Consider the following 18,811-nt stretch of genomic DNA (forward strand, 5'->3'; position numbering starts at 1 on the left):
TTGGGATATCTGGTCGGCATGGATGGGTTGGACTGAAGGGTCTGTTTCCATACTGTACATCTCTATGACTCTAATGGAGGAAGAGAGAAAATAGAAGAACAGACCAGTTATCTCACATCAATATTAGGAAAGTGCTCAAATCTATTGTTAATGGTACTGTGACAGAGTACTTAAAATATCATAATTTGCTTAGGCAAAGTCAAAATGAATTTAAGTAAGAGAAATTGTGTTTGACAAATCTATTAGGAGTTAGTGGATATGATACTTAGATTCTCAAAAATACTTCAAAGTTATGACAGAAAACTAGATCTCTTGAATCAAACTGGGATTGCAATTAGATTAGATTCTCTACAGTGTGGAAACAGGCCCTTCAGCCCAACAAGTCCACACCAACCCTCCGAAGAGTAACCCACTCAGACTCATTTCCCTCTGACAAATGCACCTAACAATATGGGCAATTTAGCATGGCCAATTCACCTGACCTGCACACCTTGGGACTGTGGGAGGAAACTAGAGCACCCAGAGGAAATCCACACAGACACAGGGAGAATGTGCAAACTCCACACAGACAGTCATCAGAGGCTGGAATCGAACCTTAGACCCTAGTGCTGTGAGGTAGCAGTTCTAACCACTGAACCACCATGCCACTGAACCTTTTAAACATTTCTTTCTTTCTCTTTTTCTGTAACTAAGATTTTGTACCTAAGATGACATTGTTTGGTGATATTGTATACTTTTCACTCTACCCCTGTACCCTGTACATGAGTACATGTGACAATAAAATCTGAAACAGTGAGTAGGAATAAATGGTTCAGCTTTGGTTAGGTAAGTGATGTAGTACAAGCTTGGGCTTCAGTTACTTATAATCCATCTTAGTGTGTGAAGAGACCAGGTGTAATTGCAAAAGGTTTCTGCCAATACAAGGTGTCAAAATAAGCTGTGTAGAGGTGCATGGAAATGCAAAAGGAGGTTGAGTGAGTGGGCAAGGCATGGCATATGTAACATTTTACAGGAAAGTGTCAAGATGTATGCTTTGGAAAGAAAGTAGATGGCGATAGACTTAAGGTTGTATAAGGCGAGGACCCTAGACAGGCAGTCAAGGAGTACGCTGCTGCAGTGTTATATGTTGATACTATGGCTTTAAGAGGTATATTTAGTCCTGCTTTTTTTTTTGAAGAGAGGTTTTAAGGCAGAGGTGTGGAGCTGTCTATTGAAAACTCTAAAATTAAACAGTTTGAGGGGCCTTGGGGTTCTTTTTGAAAGTTATAATAATAGAAGCAGCCTGAATGGGTGTGGTCAAGCTCCCACTGAACTGGAATGTTTAGTTTTAGCTTTCAGCAATTTGCTGCTGGGGTCTTGAAGAAGTGGAAGCCATTTTTCCCTCTCTAGGTTTCAGCTAAAAGCTGGTGGTTGTCTCACATGCAACTCCAACAGCAGGAAGAGAATCTGTTTTCTGAGTTTGCTTTTTACTATACTGGAACATTAGTTAATAATCTATTATTCTGCTAGGTTTTGCAATAGTGTGAAGTATTCAAATTTCTTCTTTCTTTTGTTGTATGTTAACAATAGTGGATGAATAAAAAGTGTGTTTAGCTTTAAATCCAGTAGTTTGACCAATTGGATCTGGAATGAAACACCATGCACTTGCCTTTAACATAAGGAAGAGTTAAGTCCTAGGCGATCTTCTTAGTATATTTTGAGAGGGTCTGCTCTGGTCCACACAGTAAACGTGGAGTTTGGGAAAAAGGAGAAGAGAAAGCTCCAAATTATAAAAAGTTAATTTTGAGTAAAATCTGGGACTGTGTCTCCAATTGAACAATTCACCTCCACCAATAAATCACTTTCCTTCTGAGATAAGAGGATTCAGAACTGTGTGGGAGCATTAACCAGAATTGCTCAATTGAATATGAAAAAAGTGACATCACAGTTACAGTTAATGGCTTGTTGAGCAATAGCTGTTAAGGACTGGTTCAGCCCCAGTAATTTTGAAAAACAAACTTTTAAACTAGCACGGAGGAGAAAAGAAGTCACAGTTGAGTGAGAGAGAGAGAGAGAGAGAGAGAGAGAGAGAGAGAGAGAGAGAGAGAGAGAAAATAAAACCCAGATCAAGAGATCTTCCTGTCCTGAGACCAATGGCAGTATGACATCATGAATGCAACTGCTGGGAACTATTTTGGTCAGTATTAGTTTGGCAAGTGGCAGTGCTTGGGCCTCAGTTATTTACAATCTATTTTAATGGAACTTATTGTTCAAGTCTCCAGAGTTTTAAATTTTTTTTTCCCCTGAGAATTGACTTAAGCTTATATATTATTAGTTAGCCTTTATTTGTTACATAATACGAGACCTAAAATAGCACATCCTCTAATTAGATCAATATACTGCTCTCAAAGAAAATCCCTCACACACTCCAAAAATGCACCCTGCATCCTGATTAATACCATGCCCCATACTAAGATGACTATTGTGTGACCTATAAATAACTCCAACAAATGTATGCTGAAGAATGTGTAGACTCCTTTCCTAGTCATCAATGAGTGGTAGGACTCTAGAAAGTATGGAGGATCAGAAGGACCCTGGTGTGCATGTACAATGATCCTTGAAGGCAACAAGGCAGATAGAAAAAAAGGACATTAAGAGGAGATATGAGGCACTTGCTTTTAAGAGGCATTGAATATGAGAGCGAGAAGGTTATCATGGAGCCATATAAAGGTGGCAGTTAGGTTACAGCTGGAGTACTGTGTGCATTATATTACTGTGTTGCTATACTATAGGATGTGATTGCATTAGAGGGAGTGCAGAGAAGATTTGCCACAATGTTACCCAGGCTGGAGTGTTTTAGTGATAGCACGAGACTAGATCAGCTCAGGATGTTTCCTGGAATAGAGAAGACTGAGGGAGGACTTGATCGAGGTATGCAAAATTATGAAGGGCATTATTAGGATAGATAGGAAGAAAATATTCCCCTTAGTGCGGGATTCAATAACCGGGGGCATTGATTTCGGGTAAGGGGCAGGAGGTCAAGAGTGGATTAAAAGGAGGATTGATCTTTTCCCCCACCCAGAGTGTGGTTGGTATTTGAAACTCTCTACCCGAAAGGGTGGCAGAGGCAGAAACCCTCAAGAACCCTTTAAAAAGCATTTCAGCGAACACTTGAAACAGCAGAACATTAAAGGCTACAAGCCAAGTGGTGGAAAATGGGACTAGAGTATATGGATAATAGATGACCAGTGCAAATGCAATGGGCCAAAAGGGCCTCTTTCTGTGGTCTGTGACTCTATAAACCATTACTATTCAAACGGACTGGATTACTTTCATCCATGAATCAGCGAACATAAAAAAAAGCAAACAATTAGGAAAGCAAATGTTATATTGGCCTTTTATTCCCCAAAAAAAATTGGAGTGAAGAATTCTTACTACAATTACGCAAGACTTGGAAAATTGTGTACAATTTTGATTTCCTTAGCAAAAGAAGGTATCTGGTAATCTTGGAATGAGCGTATCTCCGAAAAACACTGACTATACCGAACTCCCATAGAGTTCAGGATGTTAAGGAGGCAGCTCACCTCCGCCTGCTCGACTGAACTTAGTGACAGACAATAGTATTGGCTTACCCACCTCCATCCCCATCCGTCAGTAAATATTTGGAAAAAAAAGGGTGCATTAGACTGATTGTTGGAAGGGAGGTATTGTGCTATGATGAGAGACTGGGTTATGTTCCTCAAAATAAAAGAAAAAAAATCTCAATAAAAAAATGTTACCACTTCCTGATTAAGAGTTACTGTGTTCAAAAACAGAATCTCGTTTCAAGGTTCTTGGATCCCAGAGGACTATGAATGCTCAGTGAGAAGACTGAAGGCCAAGATCAAAGGATTTTTACATACTAAAGAATATGGAGAAAAATGGCATTGGGATGAGTTCAACTGGAATTCAGGTGAATGGTGAAACAGGCTCGAACAACTAAATGGCCCACTCCTTCTGAGGAGGTTGTCCATTCAATCCTGGGAAATATATTACAAATATGAAACATCTATTTGTCATCAAAACTTATAAAGTCTTAAAGCTTTTCCTGTTGACTCAATATTGATTTGTTTTTCAAAATGACAGTTTTACAATTATTTACCTAATACTAACAGCTGACCATCCTCAACATTATTATCAAACACAAACGGTCATTGTAAAGTGTGGCTCAACTTTAAACCGCATTTCTTTAAAGCCAAATTTTACATCGGATAAGGTTTGATTTCAATTTGGTTTAATGATTGCCATCTTTAAAGTCATGTTGTAATCATTGCTTGAAATTTCAGTGGTCTATGTTTCCTGCCAGCTCATTATTTTATACGAGATAGGACAGTAAACTGAGCTCAGTTGGTCAATCATCACTTTCGACCCCATCGGAAATGAGGTTCCATGACTCATTTTATTCCATATGTGTACGGCGTAAGAATTCTTCAGTAACTTCTGAGCTTCAGACTTGCTCATTACCTCAAAGTATTTTTTCCAGTCTTGCCAACGAACTGGATAGAATGCTTCAGGAGGTAACATCCTCACACCTTTGCACTGTTGAATCTTGGCTATGCTCTTCTTTTGACACCACTTTTTAAGAACACGGGTTACTAACTGGGGTCCTTGGTGGCCCCAGATCCATCCATTGAAGTGTTCAACAAAATCCTTTAAGCAGTTTCCAATGAAATCATGGCCCCGATCAAAGGACAAAAAGGCTGTATTCAGTAAATACTGTTCTTCTCTGCCAAGGCTGTTGGTGAGATTGAGCAGATTTTTGAGAACAATAATGTCAGTGTCTAAGTAAATCCCACCGTATTTCCACAGAAGGACAAGTCTGCAGGCATCGGCAATAGTTGGTATTAGATAAGGTTGCCACCATTGATGCAGGCTGGAATACCATGAAGACAATGGAGTGTCCACAAAAAGATTTTTCAGATCTAATGGCCTGATCTCAACATTAGGAAAACAGTTCAACAAGGAAATCCCAAAGGTTTTAACTTTTGTAGCTGAAAGACCTTTCATGTAAAAGACAATCTTGGCCCGGGGATGAGATCTTGCTGCAGATTCCACGGAACACAAGGACAAAAATGTGGGGTTAGTTCGGTCAGAGACCTCCACAAAGAAAATAGTTGTATTATCATGAGTTTGGGAGTCACCATCGCTATCATAATTGAAGTCAATGGATGGACATTTGATGTTATTGGATAACCTGTATTTCACAATTAGACTTTGAGCACCACCTCTGTAGTACAGCATTAATGTCAATGATATCAACTTTAGTAATATCAAACTACATATCCATAATTTACACCAGAAATTATTCTTTGCTTTATTCTTCAGTACTAAATACCTCTTAATGAAATTTTGCTGCTGCTGCTGTTCTTCATCAGACAACTTTGAATGAAAATGGCTCATTTTTCTAACCATTGCGAAGCGATATTCAAATTTTCAACTTAGATTCTTCTGCAAACAAAAGACAAATACTATCTTTGCTTTTCCAAGTTATTACCACGTATATTTTAATCAATAAAATAAATCAAATTAACAACAAAAGCAAATTCAATGATTGAGAATTTGCCCAAACCGACAATTATGCTATTGAGGGAAAACAAAGTGAAATTAAAATTACATAATCCATCCTATATATTCAAACAGAACAACATTTAAAAGAATATCACAAGAACACATTGCTAACTGTATACTGATTATATTTCCTTTGATACAGTTGGTGGGCATTAACCAGAGAATCACTTGGGGTCCTATAAATAGGATCAGATTGAAGTGTGAATGGGATTAGGAGTACTTTAATGACATTTTTTGACCCAGAAGCAGTAACAGTAAAGAAATTGTTGATTACTGTAAAGATGTTTGAGGAATGTGTGTTTTAAAGCTTCTGAAAGTAACTTTGAATGTGTTTAATTGTGAAGGGATCAATCATCATTTTTGAAAAAGATATACTGGTTGGTGTACTTACTACAGCAACACTGGATCAGGGAAGCAGTATCAACAGGAAGCAAGTTCAAGTATAAAAGCTATGTTCTGACAAGCAAAAGGCAAGACAGGAGCTTAAGAGAGAAGGCAGTAGGCCAGCTGAATCAGAGAGTTGAATTCCTGAGCAGTCGAATATGTTTAGCACAGCTATCCCCAAATGATTCACTCCTAACTGATCAAATGCCCAGAATTCAACCATATGAAATGTCAGTTCTGAGAGTTCAGAATCTCAGAGTTCAGAACATTCTGGAAAGAGGACTGCCATTGTATGGAAGATTGCACGGGTGGAATCTCATTTTCAAAGTCTTGGTGAAGATTTAGCCAAGTTGTTATGATCTCAGTTGATAGCAATATTGGACAACCCCGAGTGAAATGTGGCAGGATTGATCAAGAGTTTTATTTTTGTAGGTTGGTTACGATGGTGGTTATTCATTGAACTGATTCACACAAGGCTATCGTAACAAATAGCCATTAATAATCGCTCTTTACGACATTTAGGTTCTGGAACTCTAAGATGCTTCAATGCACCAATTAAAAATAAATAGACAAAAGTTCAGCTTGTGCTATCCTATTATCTTAGTAAACTCATTTTTGTAGCTCATTTCTTAACTGATAAACTAAGCTCATACAAATGACTGACATCGCAGAAGCCAGTTAGATGATAAAGAGGAAAGGATATCAGTAAGATGACCAGGATTCTTAAACCAAAAATATACCACCTTGCAAATCCAAGACTGCTCAGCTGTTGTTCATAAAGTCATACCACACAGAAACAGTCTCTTCAGTCCAACCAGTCCATGCTGAACATAATTCCAGATCTTCCTGCTCCTGGCCCATATCTCTCCAAACCTTTCCTAATTATGTACTTATCCAAGTGTCTTTTAAATAGTTCTAACTTAGCCAACATCCATAACTTCCTCAGCAAGTTCACTCCACATATGAGCTACACTGTACCAAAAAAATTACCCCTCATGTCTTTTTTAAAATTGCTTTTCTCTCACCTTAAAAATATGCTCCCTAATCTTGAAATCCCCCGTCCTTGGGAAAAGACACCTATCATTAACCCTATCAATACCCCTCGTGATTTTATAAACCTCTGCAAGGTCACCTCTCAACCTTCTACACTCCAGTGATGAATTTGTTCTGAACCCTCTCTAGCTTTCAGAGATGCCACTGATCAAGCACAGCTGAAGCGCACAGTAAGGTTAATAAGCAGCAATACTTAGCAGGCACACAAATCCAAAAGAAATGCCCAATGAGCTTCAAGTCATCAGCTAGTGCCTTGCTGTTGACTGACTAAATCCACTGCATTGTTCATTATCATTCATGGTAAACTTCATAAATTTTATGAAACATGTAAAAATCCCTCACACCCAAAATGGTCTGGAACTTGTCAGGATCTTTTCGGACTGTCTATATACTTTAATTATAAACTTGTATCAATGGCAAGTTGAATTGACAGCCACAGAACTCTCAGTTCTTTGCTATTCTTGGGAGACGTCTTGTGTGAATTTTGACAAATCCAAGAGCAGCCTGGTTCCATGCACTGAAACCGAGCAGACTACCTACCAGTGGAGCTTGCTCAACTTGGAATAAAGTCCCAAATTCTACTAACTGTTATTAGCTGATTAATTACAAGTGGACAGAGAATAAAGGCTTAATCAAGGGATCTCACTTTAGAGCTTCAGTGAAATGAAGACTGGTGACTCTCATGGTCAGATCCTCATCCTTAACATCTAACCATCACTGAGTTTCCTTCAGCTTTAACAGAAAGGCGGAGCTGCTAATATCCAAGTAGGACTTTATCCAGACTCAGCCCAATTCAAAGCTTATCCGTGTACCACCTGCATGCATCGTATGCAATGATTCAGTGTATCAAGCTGTCACCTCACAGTTCAAATCTATTGGATAAATACTTGCAGCTTTCACCAATTCTGGAGGAGCAAGGGAAAGAATCAAGTTTAGTAACAAAGTGTGCAACATTTTCCTACTAAAATCTTCACTGCCTTGAAAAAGATTCTGAAGCAAATATCAGCTCTGGACCCATCCCCTGAAGATCTTTAGATCATATTCAAATGGAAAGAACAGTGAATAATATCAACAGAATGCTACAAATTAGAGAGCGCCATGGACACCACTTTGTTCAGTGAAAACATTACAAGAGAAGCTCAGTGTTAGATATGTGCCACCAAATAATGTTAGTATTCAATGGCAGATACCATGCTTTGTAAACGTACCACTTTTGACAACTTCTGGTCCCAACCTGTACATAACCTTGTCCATTAAGTTTTCTTTCATAAAGATATTAATCTGGGTCAAAAACAAAAGCAGATCAAGACCCTAAAGGCAATTTGAGAACAATTGGTTAATCCTGGAAGTTTAATCTTCTTTAAAAGCTGTCATAAGAAAGGAGGACTTTCCCCATTTCCAGTGGAATTAACTACATTTTCTGGTCTTCATGGAAATGGTCAGCCAGTTGGGCTGGTCTAATGCAGCCACTTACATCACGAGAACGGTCATTGAAGAGTATGATGGTGAATTTTGGACCAGGTCTCAGTGATACTCCGATGTACTGACGCCCCAATTCAGTCAGTCCCTCATTAACTGGCTTTCTTCAGGCTTTGGATGCTTTTTTACTGCAATGATAGAGACAACATCTTTCTTTCCACAGGTCAGGAAAAACTTAAGACCATCTCATTCACACCCACAAGCTGCTTCCCACCTGGAAGCCAACTATACGGTTGGTGGCAGGCAGAAGGTCTTTCTCATCTGTACTGACCAAATCTCATTTTTTTGTACACACTCCCCCCTTGAGGCCAGTTCATTTGTAACTAAACCTCAACCACTGGTTGAATAAACACCAGTTTAAAATAGTTATTGCAAGTGCTGGTCACATGCTTTTAAAAAGTTCAGCAATGCCATCTACAATCCAAGGTTTTTGAAAGTCTTTTTTTCCCCATTTCAGTTTACAATCAAAAATATGCAAAAATGAAAAACTATGATATTTACATTCCTTCACCCTAAGAAAACACACCATTTCAAAAATATCACAAAATATGAATTATAAAACATCACAAGGCTTGCACATATTCCTGAAGAAGGGCTTCTGCCCGAAACGTCGATTCTCCTGTTCCTTGGATGCTGCCTGACCTGCTGCGTTTTTCCAGCAACACATTTTCAGCTCTGATCTCCGCATATGCAGCCCTCACTTTCTCCTTGCACATATTCAGCCTGCTTTCCCCAATTCAATCTTAGGATTTCCGAAACATTTAACTCACACCAATATTTTACACTTGGGACAAAGTATTCTCATCAGGTTGACTCTACGATCGTAAGGACATACTGATAGCCTGATTTTGTTTTTAGACAAGTTCCTACATAACCTAATACTCGACTAATTGGTTCAAAAACTGTGATTAGGAGGTACTGGTGTTGGACTGAGATGGACAAAGTTAAAAATCAGGCAGTACCAGGCTATAGTCCAACAGGTTTATTTGGAAGTACAAGCTTTCAGAGCACTGCTCCCTTCATCAGGTAGCTCGTCTGGCAGGATCATATGACACAATTTACAGCACAGTGCCATGCAACTGATACAATATATTGAACAAACCTAGATTGCTGTTAAGTCTTTCATCTTTTAGAATGGGTTGTAGGTTTCAAATCATTAGTATGTAAATCCTAGAACTACTTTCAAGTCACATTCCCAAGATAACTTCTAGTTTTATAAAAAAAGTAACATGTCAGCTCAGACAGTGCATTAAAAGGTGTGTGGTTAGAGTCTGTATGTATTCTAATCTGGAGTCAAACTTGTTCTGTTTCCAAACTAGCAGTTTAAGAAGTGTCACATTTTTTATAAAACCTTAAGTTATTTCAGGAATGTGACTGGTTAAATTGGCTCTTTTTAAAAGGAAGTTAATTCAGATCAGGCATCAAGAGAAGAGGTCAGTTTTAAATTAAGCATGTTGTGACCAGGGCCTGGATGAACAAAGTGATTCAGTTAATCCCATCTCATCTGGAAGTTTAGCAATTGTGTGTGTTCCAACTGAAACTAAAATTTGTGAATTTGGCTGGAATATGATTGCATTACTTTGTTGAATAGTATGATATTTATCACTGTTCCTGTTATTGACCAATCTTCAGTGTATACTCTGTTGATGGATGACTGGCAATGAAGTCTTTTAATATGCACTTGCAATGTTGAATTGGTCATGAACCCCACCTAATGTTTATGGTTTATGGTTTTCATTCCTGGATACAAATCAAGTTGTTAAAAATAAATGTACTCAAAATATGAATGCTCTCAGGAATTAAGAAACATAGTTTCTTCACTTTCAAAGTTGTAAAGTTACAGTGGGACATCCAAATCTCAGGAATTTGGTTGTTCTAAAATTTGTACATAACCATGCAAAAGAACCAGCCATATTTCCCAAGCAGCTGTATGTCAGCCACAAGAATGAGCTGTCCATTATCTTCTCATAAAAGTGATAAAGATTTAAACATTTAAGTAGGTTTTATTCAATATTTTAGATGTGGGACATAAAAGTTTACAAGCTTACTTAGGAAAAAAAAAAGATACAAACAACTATTATTTGACAGAACAATCAGTCGCCAGAAGAAGTTACTTGTGAAGAAAACCATATTTGGCATGCAGCAGGTTTTTCAGTTCCGTTGACTTATGTTTTTCCAGTTGACCGTAATCTCCACTGCATTACTGAACTCAGGGAATTGTTCAATTAAAACACTGTAAAGAAACATTAAAGATTGCCACAGCTTGGCCATTAAGTATTGCCACAGATTGATTACTCACTTCTTCCTGGAAAGAAAGTGTGATCATTAATTCCTATACCACTCGGTTTTTGACAGGAAGGTTAAAAAGAGGTATGCTTTCTTTTCTCTATCATCTCTTCAGGTAATGCAATGCTTGAAAACAAAATCAACACATGATTCATGTACTAATCTCTATCTTTGTGAGTTTGCCTCAAAGTGTGCAACATGAGATTTAACATTATTGCATTACTTAAAAACACTAACTACTTTGGAATAAAGTCCCCACCCATACCACTGACTGGATCGGGGCTGATGGTGCATTGATGATTGGAAGAATAGCTCTCCTTATACACATTTAGGCTTATTTTTAATATTACTCTCCATCCCAATACTTTGCTCATGCATCTGTGTTCCATTGTCTGTATTAAGATGGTAACAAGGTCTAGTCACAAGTCCAGGTGCAAACCTGATCCCAGGCTGGACCTTACATCCCAAACAGATGGGGGAAGGAGGCTTGCAATTTTATTCCTGGGCTTCACCCATAGCAATTATCCATGTTCAAGTAAATAGCAAATTAAAAAAAGAGGATGTCTGAACAAGATTGATGAATAAATGGAATATTCTGTTTGACAGAATGGGAATCTTGATCTTCCTCACCACCCCCCTCATTGGTACAAGGGCAGGACTTTTATAATTAATGATAGGCCCTTGGGTAGTGTTGGAGAGCAGAGGGACCCAGGGTTTCAGGTACATAATTCTTTGAAGTTTCTGTCACATAGGCTGGTTAAAAAGGTCAAACTTGTTCTGTTTCCAAACCAGCAGTTTGTGAAGTGTCAAATTTTTTATAAAACCTTAAGTTATTTCAAGAATGTGACTGGTTAAATTGGCTCTTTTTAAGCATGCTTGCCTTCATTGCTCAATTCTTGGAGTACAGGAATTAGAAAGGTAAAAAGCTGTATTCCTGATGAAGGGCTTTTGCCTGAAATGTCGATTTTACTGCTCCTCAGATGCTGCCTGAACTGCTGTGCTTTTCCAGCACCACTAATCCAGAAACTGGAGTTGAAAAGTCATGTTGAGATTGTACATGTCATTAGTGAGACCTCTAGATTGTTGTGTCCAGTTTTGGTCACCCAGTTCTAGGAAGAATATTAAGCTGGAGGGGGTTCAGAAGAGATCTACCATGTTGCTGCCAGATATTGAAAATTTGAGTTAAAAAAGCTGGGATTTTTTTTTCCACTGGAGTATAGGGGGTTCAGAGGTGACCTTATGAAAGGTTGATAAAACCATGAATATAGATAGGGTAAACGGTAGGTGTCTTTCCCCTTTGATGGGAGATTAAGGCTAGGGGGAAATTTTTTGTTTTAAAAAAAGAGGAGAGAGAGATTTATTTTTTTAAAAATGAATGAGGCGAATTGTTTACACAGAGGGTGATTCACGTGTGGAATGAACTTTGAGGAAGTGGTGGACGTGGGTATAATCAAAGTTTAAAAGACACTTAGATAAATGAATGGGAAAGGTTTAGAAAAATATGGGCCAGGAGTAGGCTGGTGGGACCGTTTAGTTGGGAATTATGTTTGGCCTGGATTGGTTAGACCAAATGTTTCTGTGCTGTAGGACTATGACGTTAAGTCCTAGTACAAAAGACCAATAGTGAAGCATTTACAATTATTTTCGACCAGAAATGCTTAACAGAAGACCCAAATCATTGGAGGCACCTGCTACCAGTCTTTAGATATTTCATCTTTTACCACTAAAATGATTTTTAAAAAGGTAGTAAATACTATCAAGAGCATGGAAACACACCCTTCAAACCAACTCCATGCCAGCCAGATATCCTAAATTAATCTAGTCTTGCCTCTGTTCCCTTTTAAATCTTTCCACCCTCCACTTCCCACCCCCCACCTTAACATATGCCCTCGGGCCTGGATTCTCCTAGCCTAGGTAAATAGACAAGGAGTTTTCCCATGTTCTTCAAGATTTTATAAATCAAAGTCACCCCTTAGCCTCCAATGCTGCAGGGAAAATAGCCCAGCCTATTCAGCCTCTTAGTTCAAACCCTTCAACCCTGGCAACTTTTCTGAACCCTTCCAAGTTGATTGACAGCTTTCCTATTGCAGGGAGACCAGAATTAAATGTTATAATCCAAAAGTGACCTCCAATGTCCTATGCAACTGCAGCATGACCTTCCAACTCCTATCTTCAATGTATTGACCAATAAAGGCAATGTACCAAATGCTTCGTCACCACCTTTGTCTAGCTGGGACTTTCTTGAAAGTGGAGTCAAGAAGATTGAATGAAACTCAGTGACTGTCTAGAAATATTATTGTAGATTACACAGTCTTGAGAGAAGTAATGAAATTTCACAACTCGAAGGACGGCAAGGCACTTAAGAAAATGCTTTAAAAGGAAGAGGTGTAATGCAAAAGTTCCTCAACTATCTCCAACAGACAGGGCTTACCTCTGCAATAACCTGCTCAGTTCGAGTTTCACCAGGTGACTGAACTCCAAGCCTCATTTCAATGTTGATCTAAACATGGACAAAACATTGCCATGGGCTGACAATGACTTCTCTCAATATCAAGGCACCAATTGACTGTACGGTGTCAGAGATCACCAGCAAAGCTGAAGTCAATGGAAATCTAACGGAGTCATTGCCATGAAGGTAAATGACGACAGTTGTTGGGAGTTCCATCATCTCAGCTCTAGGATGCCATACAGGAAGTCTTTGGGGGCAGAAGCCCAGGCTCAACCAACTTCAGATTCAATGACCTTCCTTCCTTCTCAAGTTCAGAAGTGGGGATCTTCATTGATGATTGCACAATGGATCAGCAACATTCATAACTCCACTGATAATGAAGCATCCTGTGCTTGCATGCAGCACAACTGGATGGTTAAGTGACAAGTTATTCTCTGTCACTTGTCTGGCATTAAAATTATCCTCTACAACAGGACAGTCTAATCATTTGCCATCCATCGCTCAGCATAAATACCTTCCCAGTGTTACCATTGATCAGAGGCTAAAGCAGCATATAAATAATGTAATTGCAAGAGCAGGTCAGAGGCTAGGAATGCTGTGGCAATTAACAACCCGTCTTCCCAAAAGCCTATCTACCCTCCACGAGGCACAAGTGGTGGAATTCACTCCACTTGAATAAAACTCCTTCACCTGTCTGGAAGAAGAAATATCCTCTTTGCTCAAAGAGTTCAACACCATCTAAGACAAAACAGCCCACTTGGCCCATAGACCAGCTTTAATCATTCATTCCTCGTACCCTCAACATTTTGACAATGTGTACAATATGTAGGAGGTGCTGCAGCAATTCATCAAGTGTCCTTCAACAGCATCTTCCAAACCCATGATCTCTACCATCTACAGGTAGAAAAGCAGCTAATGCCTGAAGCCTTCAAGTTCCCCTCCAAGTCATGCTCATCCTGACTTGTAGCTATATAGCTGTTCCTCAGTCAAAATCCTGGTGCTCTCTCCAAAAGCTACTCTCTGCCCATCGTCAGCAGTGGTTCTGGCCAGCAGTTCACTACCACTGTCACAAGTGCAATCAGAGATAGGCAACAAATGCTGTCCTTACCAGCAATACCAACATTTCAAGAATGAATAAAGTTCTTGCTAATTTTTATCATCCACTTTGCAGAGAATAACCCGAGAACTATAAAGGTGCTACATTTTCTCCAAAGGGGAAGAGAAAGGGGGGAAATCACAGGGGCTGGACAATGGGAATAAGGCAGACAGGGAGACCACGGGGGGGGGGGGGAGAAAGAGGAGGGAAGGCTGTATTAAGAGGGCAGGCGTAAATTGATGCTGCATGGCGAAACTCAGGAGGAGGCGGCTGTGCAAAAGGAGGGGCAAGAGGAGAGGGAGGTTGCATGGGAGGGAGTTTCTGAATAGAAGAAAGAGGAATTTGCAAGGCAGGTGGAAGTGGAAACTGCAAAGGAGAACACAAAACAGTTGAACCAAAAAAATTCTGAGAACCAGGAAATCACCAGAAGTAATGAATTCATTGCAAATGAATGGTTGTACAAGTTCAGGAATTACTATATAGGAAAAATAATGATAAAATGGTAAAGAACATAAGTGTAAAAGCTGAGATTGATATCAGAATTGCAAAAATAAAAATTGGGCACGTCTATCCTGTTAAAATATTTCAGTTGTTTTTATTCTCAGTGGAAACACATTAGCTATGACAATTGTCTAAGAGTGCTGCTGCATCCAAATGATTTTGGAATAAAAAGAAATTGTTGCTGTTAACTTATGACTCATGTTTATCTTGCCAATTTTAATACTGTGGTATCCAGGAAACTAATACCTTCCTTGGGCGCTGTCATTAAATTTACTGTACTGGTGACAATTACAGAAGATGTTGATGAACTTTTCCCACTTCTGCAAGTCCAAACACTGCAGGCATGAACATGAATACACAAGCATTGTTATGACATGTCTGCATTGAGTGAGGGAATAAAGGAGGCCCTGAGAACATAAGGACCACTCCCCATCCAAGCAAAAACAAAAACAGGTTTCTTCTGCCCAAGGTATTCTTAATTAGATTCCTGGAAGAAAGATACTTACAGTCAATAGTCCACTTACTGGAAAAGTAAGTTTATTCTATACTATGGGAGATGATGCACAGGTGGTCTTCCCTCACACAATACTCCCAAGTTGAGCCAATAGGGAATCATCTGAAAATAAGCCAAGTTATGAATGAACATCTCACATTAGATTTGATCTTTCTCCACACCTTCTCTGACGTTACAGCTACAGAATGCCTACAGTGTGGAAACAGGCCTTTTGGTCCAAGTCCACACCAACCCTCCAAAGAGTAACCCACCCAGACCCATTCCCCTACCCTATTACTCTACATTTCCCCTCACTAACTCACCTAACCCACATCCCTGAACACTATGGGCAATTTGGCATGGCCAATTCACCTAACCTGCACAATTGTGGATCATGGAAGGAAACTGTAGCACCCAGAGGAAATCCATTCAAACATAGGGAGAATGTGTGTGTGGAGATTGCGCAGTCACCTGAACCAGGGTCCCTGGCACTAGGAGGCAGCAGTGCCAACCACTGAGCCACCATGCCATCCTTAATGCTGCATTTGGTTCTATTACCCTGATTATACTGGAATTTGTCTGGTTAGCACAAAAAATACTTTTCACTGTCTTCAGGTACGTGACATTAATAAATCAAGTCCTGTACATCTACATTGAAAAATTAATTTGGTGTGCAGCCCAAAAAATTAGAAGCATTATTCACAGCAAACTACTCTTCATAAATTCGCCATCACTAATTTATACCGACATTAACCTGTGTGGAGGGCGGCACCTGTTTATCATTGAACACAGCCTGAGTTTTATAATGTCAGTCGTTCTCAAGTGCAAGAAACAGCAAAAAATTAAGTTTAGCGTGTTTAGATACAAACGTAAGTAGTTACCTTTAACGTCGCTCAGAAATACAATGTCAGTTCCAGGTATTGTTCAATGTAATTTCAATACATTTGCAGAATTAAGAATTGCTAAACTCCTACTGTCACAAAGGGTGGCAAAAAAACGCTGGGAAGAAATTAAAACGCCTGTGAATGGGACCGATGTCTTCGTTCGCATTAAAGGGATGGGTCACATTAACGAAAAAGCACTTTGGGCGGGACTAGATCTCCGCTAACTGCGGAATCCGAATTTAGATCAAATTTGGGATTTTAAAAAAAATCTATATATCCCGGCTTTTTGTCCGGGGGAGATTCGGATGAACAGATTTGTTTAACCTCAGTCATTTAATACCCAAAATTTCAAACTTCGCTTGTGAAAAGTCCCACATTAAACACCGACGGATAGTTCCTTCCAATAGCAATTAGGCTACCACTCCAAACCCTTTGGTTTTACCTGCGAGCGATTCAACGCCACTGGCAGCTGTTAGAGTGGACTGAGTTCAGGTACTGGCATCCCCACTTCTCATACACACTCTCCCAAGCCCACCCTCAGGTCATGTCCAAGTTTACCTGCTGGGACTGGTCTCTCCCGCGAGTGAAGAGAGTTAGAACTGGGACCGGATTACAGTTCTCCGGCGACAGAAAGCCCACAGCAAGGCAAGCACCATCGGCTAGAAGTCCAAATTGCTCTTCATATTAAATGAATGAATCAAGCCACTCCTCCAAATACATTTCCGCCAGTGAGCTGAGGAGAGTTCTGGTGAAAAAAAAATAAGCCATCTGCTAAGGACCCTTAACTCTGTATTTCTCCAGCCATACTGGAGTCTTTTCAGCGTTGGCTGTTTAGGTTAATACATTTTCAGGCATGAGAGCAAGTGCTTAGTATGAAACTCTCCATGGAGACCAGGAGCGGATGTGAACTATTCCGCCTAAGCAAAGCTTCTCACTGTGGCTACAGGGAGCTGTTCAATGTTGATCTAATTGGGAGCAAACATGATCAAACCCACATCCAGCCCTTTGTTAAACCAAGGAATCAGACAAACCGAGGTATTCCAGTATTCTGTGTCCCCCCCCAATGCTGCTTTGATATGGGGTTTAGGGATTAAGGAGATTTGCCTTTTAATTAATCAATCCGGGCGATAGTAACAAACCTCCAACCAAGATCCCCGCTGGAAATCTGGAATGAGGCCAGGGAGAAAAGAAAATACTCAGCAGGCCACAACTGGAAGATACTGTCGATTAAAATATCTTTTCTCTCTCTCAGCAGCTACCGCTCCCACCAGGATCTGATGTGACCGACATCATCTTGGTAAATTAATTGGAACACAAATTACAGACGCTCGCCCTAAGGTTAAGGCTCTAATTGCCAATTGACGAAACTGCAGAAGGTTTTCAAGGCTAAAACTTTAACCAAAGTGTTCTGTGACACAGCGGTAGTGCCCCGACCTCTGGGCTAGAAGGTCTGGGTTTATCTGCCATGGAAATATACTTGGGCTGATTGACTACAACCAATTGGTATTCTGTGGCTGGTGTGCAATCTCCCAATTTAAAATGTGGACATTCCTGAGGCCTCTTCTGTTTGATGTCCAGTTCTGATTATAGGAAAGATATTATTAAGCTGGAGAGGGTTCAGAGAGATTTACCAGGATGTTGCTGAGTATGGGAGGTTTGAGTTATAAAGAAAGGCTAGATAGGCTGGGATTTTTTTCACTGGAGTGTCCGAGGTCGAGAGGTGACCTTATAGAGGTTTATGAATTCATGAGCAGTATAGATAGGGTTAATGGGAGTTATCTTTTCCCTGGGATGGTGGCTATCAAGCCTAGGGGGCACATTTTTAAGGTGAGACAAGAAAGATTTAAAAGAGACATAAGGGACAATTATTTTACACAGAGGGTGATTTGTGTGGAGTGAACTTCCTGAGGAAGTGGTGGATGCAGTATAATTATGTTTAAAAGACGTTTGGATAGATACATGAATAGGAAAGGTTTAGAGGGATATGGGCCAGGAGCAGGCAGGTGGGATAAGTTTAGTTTGGGATTATGTTTGGCATAGACTGGTTGGGCGGAAGGGTCAGTTTTTGTGCTCTATGACTCTGGAAATTTAGGAGCTCTTGAGGTACAGTAGTAGTGTCTCTACCTCTGAGGCAGGAGGCCCAGGTTAAGGTTACATCTGCTCCAGAGGTGTGCAATAACATTAGAAAATATCTTAAGTATACCACTTCAGGAAAAAATGGTTCTGATCAGTGTTTTAAGTGCCACAGTCTGTCCTAATACATCCAGCAACACTCAAATGTTGATGCCATATGTCCCAAAATTCTTGGCTGAAGCCTGTCTTTTAAGCAAGTATACCTGTTTTTATCCTTTCACCAGAACATCAGCTTTTAAACGAGCAGAGCTAAGATAAAAGAAGAGGGAGGAGGAAATAGGAAAAGCTGCAATCAGTGGAGGACAACACATGAAACCATGTGACAAACACCCGAGGGTATCATCAACATAATAAACCAATTAAATTAAAATGTTCTGTATATCATTCAAAAAAGAATAATGAAAGTGTAATTATTATTGATGTCCAAACTGGTAGCGGAATCTACTAATGAGGCAAACACCAAAAAT

The 18,811-nt window shown here is 39.7% G+C and overlaps 1 protein-coding gene across 4 annotated transcripts; it reads right to left on the reverse strand.

The window, feature by feature from the left end:
* Positions 1-1,518: 1,518 nt before the first annotated feature.
* On the reverse strand, positions 1,519-17,537 carry LOC122559515 (lactosylceramide 4-alpha-galactosyltransferase-like). 4 transcript variants are annotated; one of them, XM_087997436.1, is made up of 3 exons: positions 16,770-17,533; positions 15,341-15,450; positions 1,519-5,466 (listed from the first exon to the last, which is right to left on the reverse strand). In XM_087997436.1, the coding sequence occupies exon 3, from the start codon at positions 5,428-5,430 to the stop codon at positions 4,309-4,311; it is 1,122 nt and encodes a 373-aa protein (XP_087853562.1). In that variant the 5' UTR covers positions 5,431-5,466; positions 15,341-15,450; positions 16,770-17,533; the 3' UTR covers positions 1,519-4,308. The 4 variants fall into 4 exon arrangements, with proteins under 4 accessions (XP_087853562.1, XP_087853561.1, XP_087853563.1 ...); XM_087997435.1 differs by lacking the exon at positions 16,770-17,533 and adding an exon at positions 16,209-16,512; XM_087997437.1 differs by lacking the exon at positions 15,341-15,450 and having other exon boundaries at positions 16,770-17,537.
* Positions 17,538-18,811: the final 1,274 nt, after the last annotated feature.

This window comes from Chiloscyllium plagiosum, unplaced genomic scaffold (genome assembly GCF_037043375.1).
Source record: "Chiloscyllium plagiosum isolate Xiang-an unplaced genomic scaffold, Cpla_swu_hap1 HiC_scaffold_19, whole genome shotgun sequence".
Lineage (NCBI taxonomy): Eukaryota > Metazoa > Chordata > Chondrichthyes > Orectolobiformes > Hemiscylliidae > Chiloscyllium > Chiloscyllium plagiosum.

Excerpts from the sequence above, each read along its gene's own strand:
- LOC122559515 (XM_087997437.1), bottom strand. The coding sequence starts at position 5,430 with ATGGTTAGAAAAATGAGCCATTTTCATTCAAAGTTGTCTGATGAAGAA.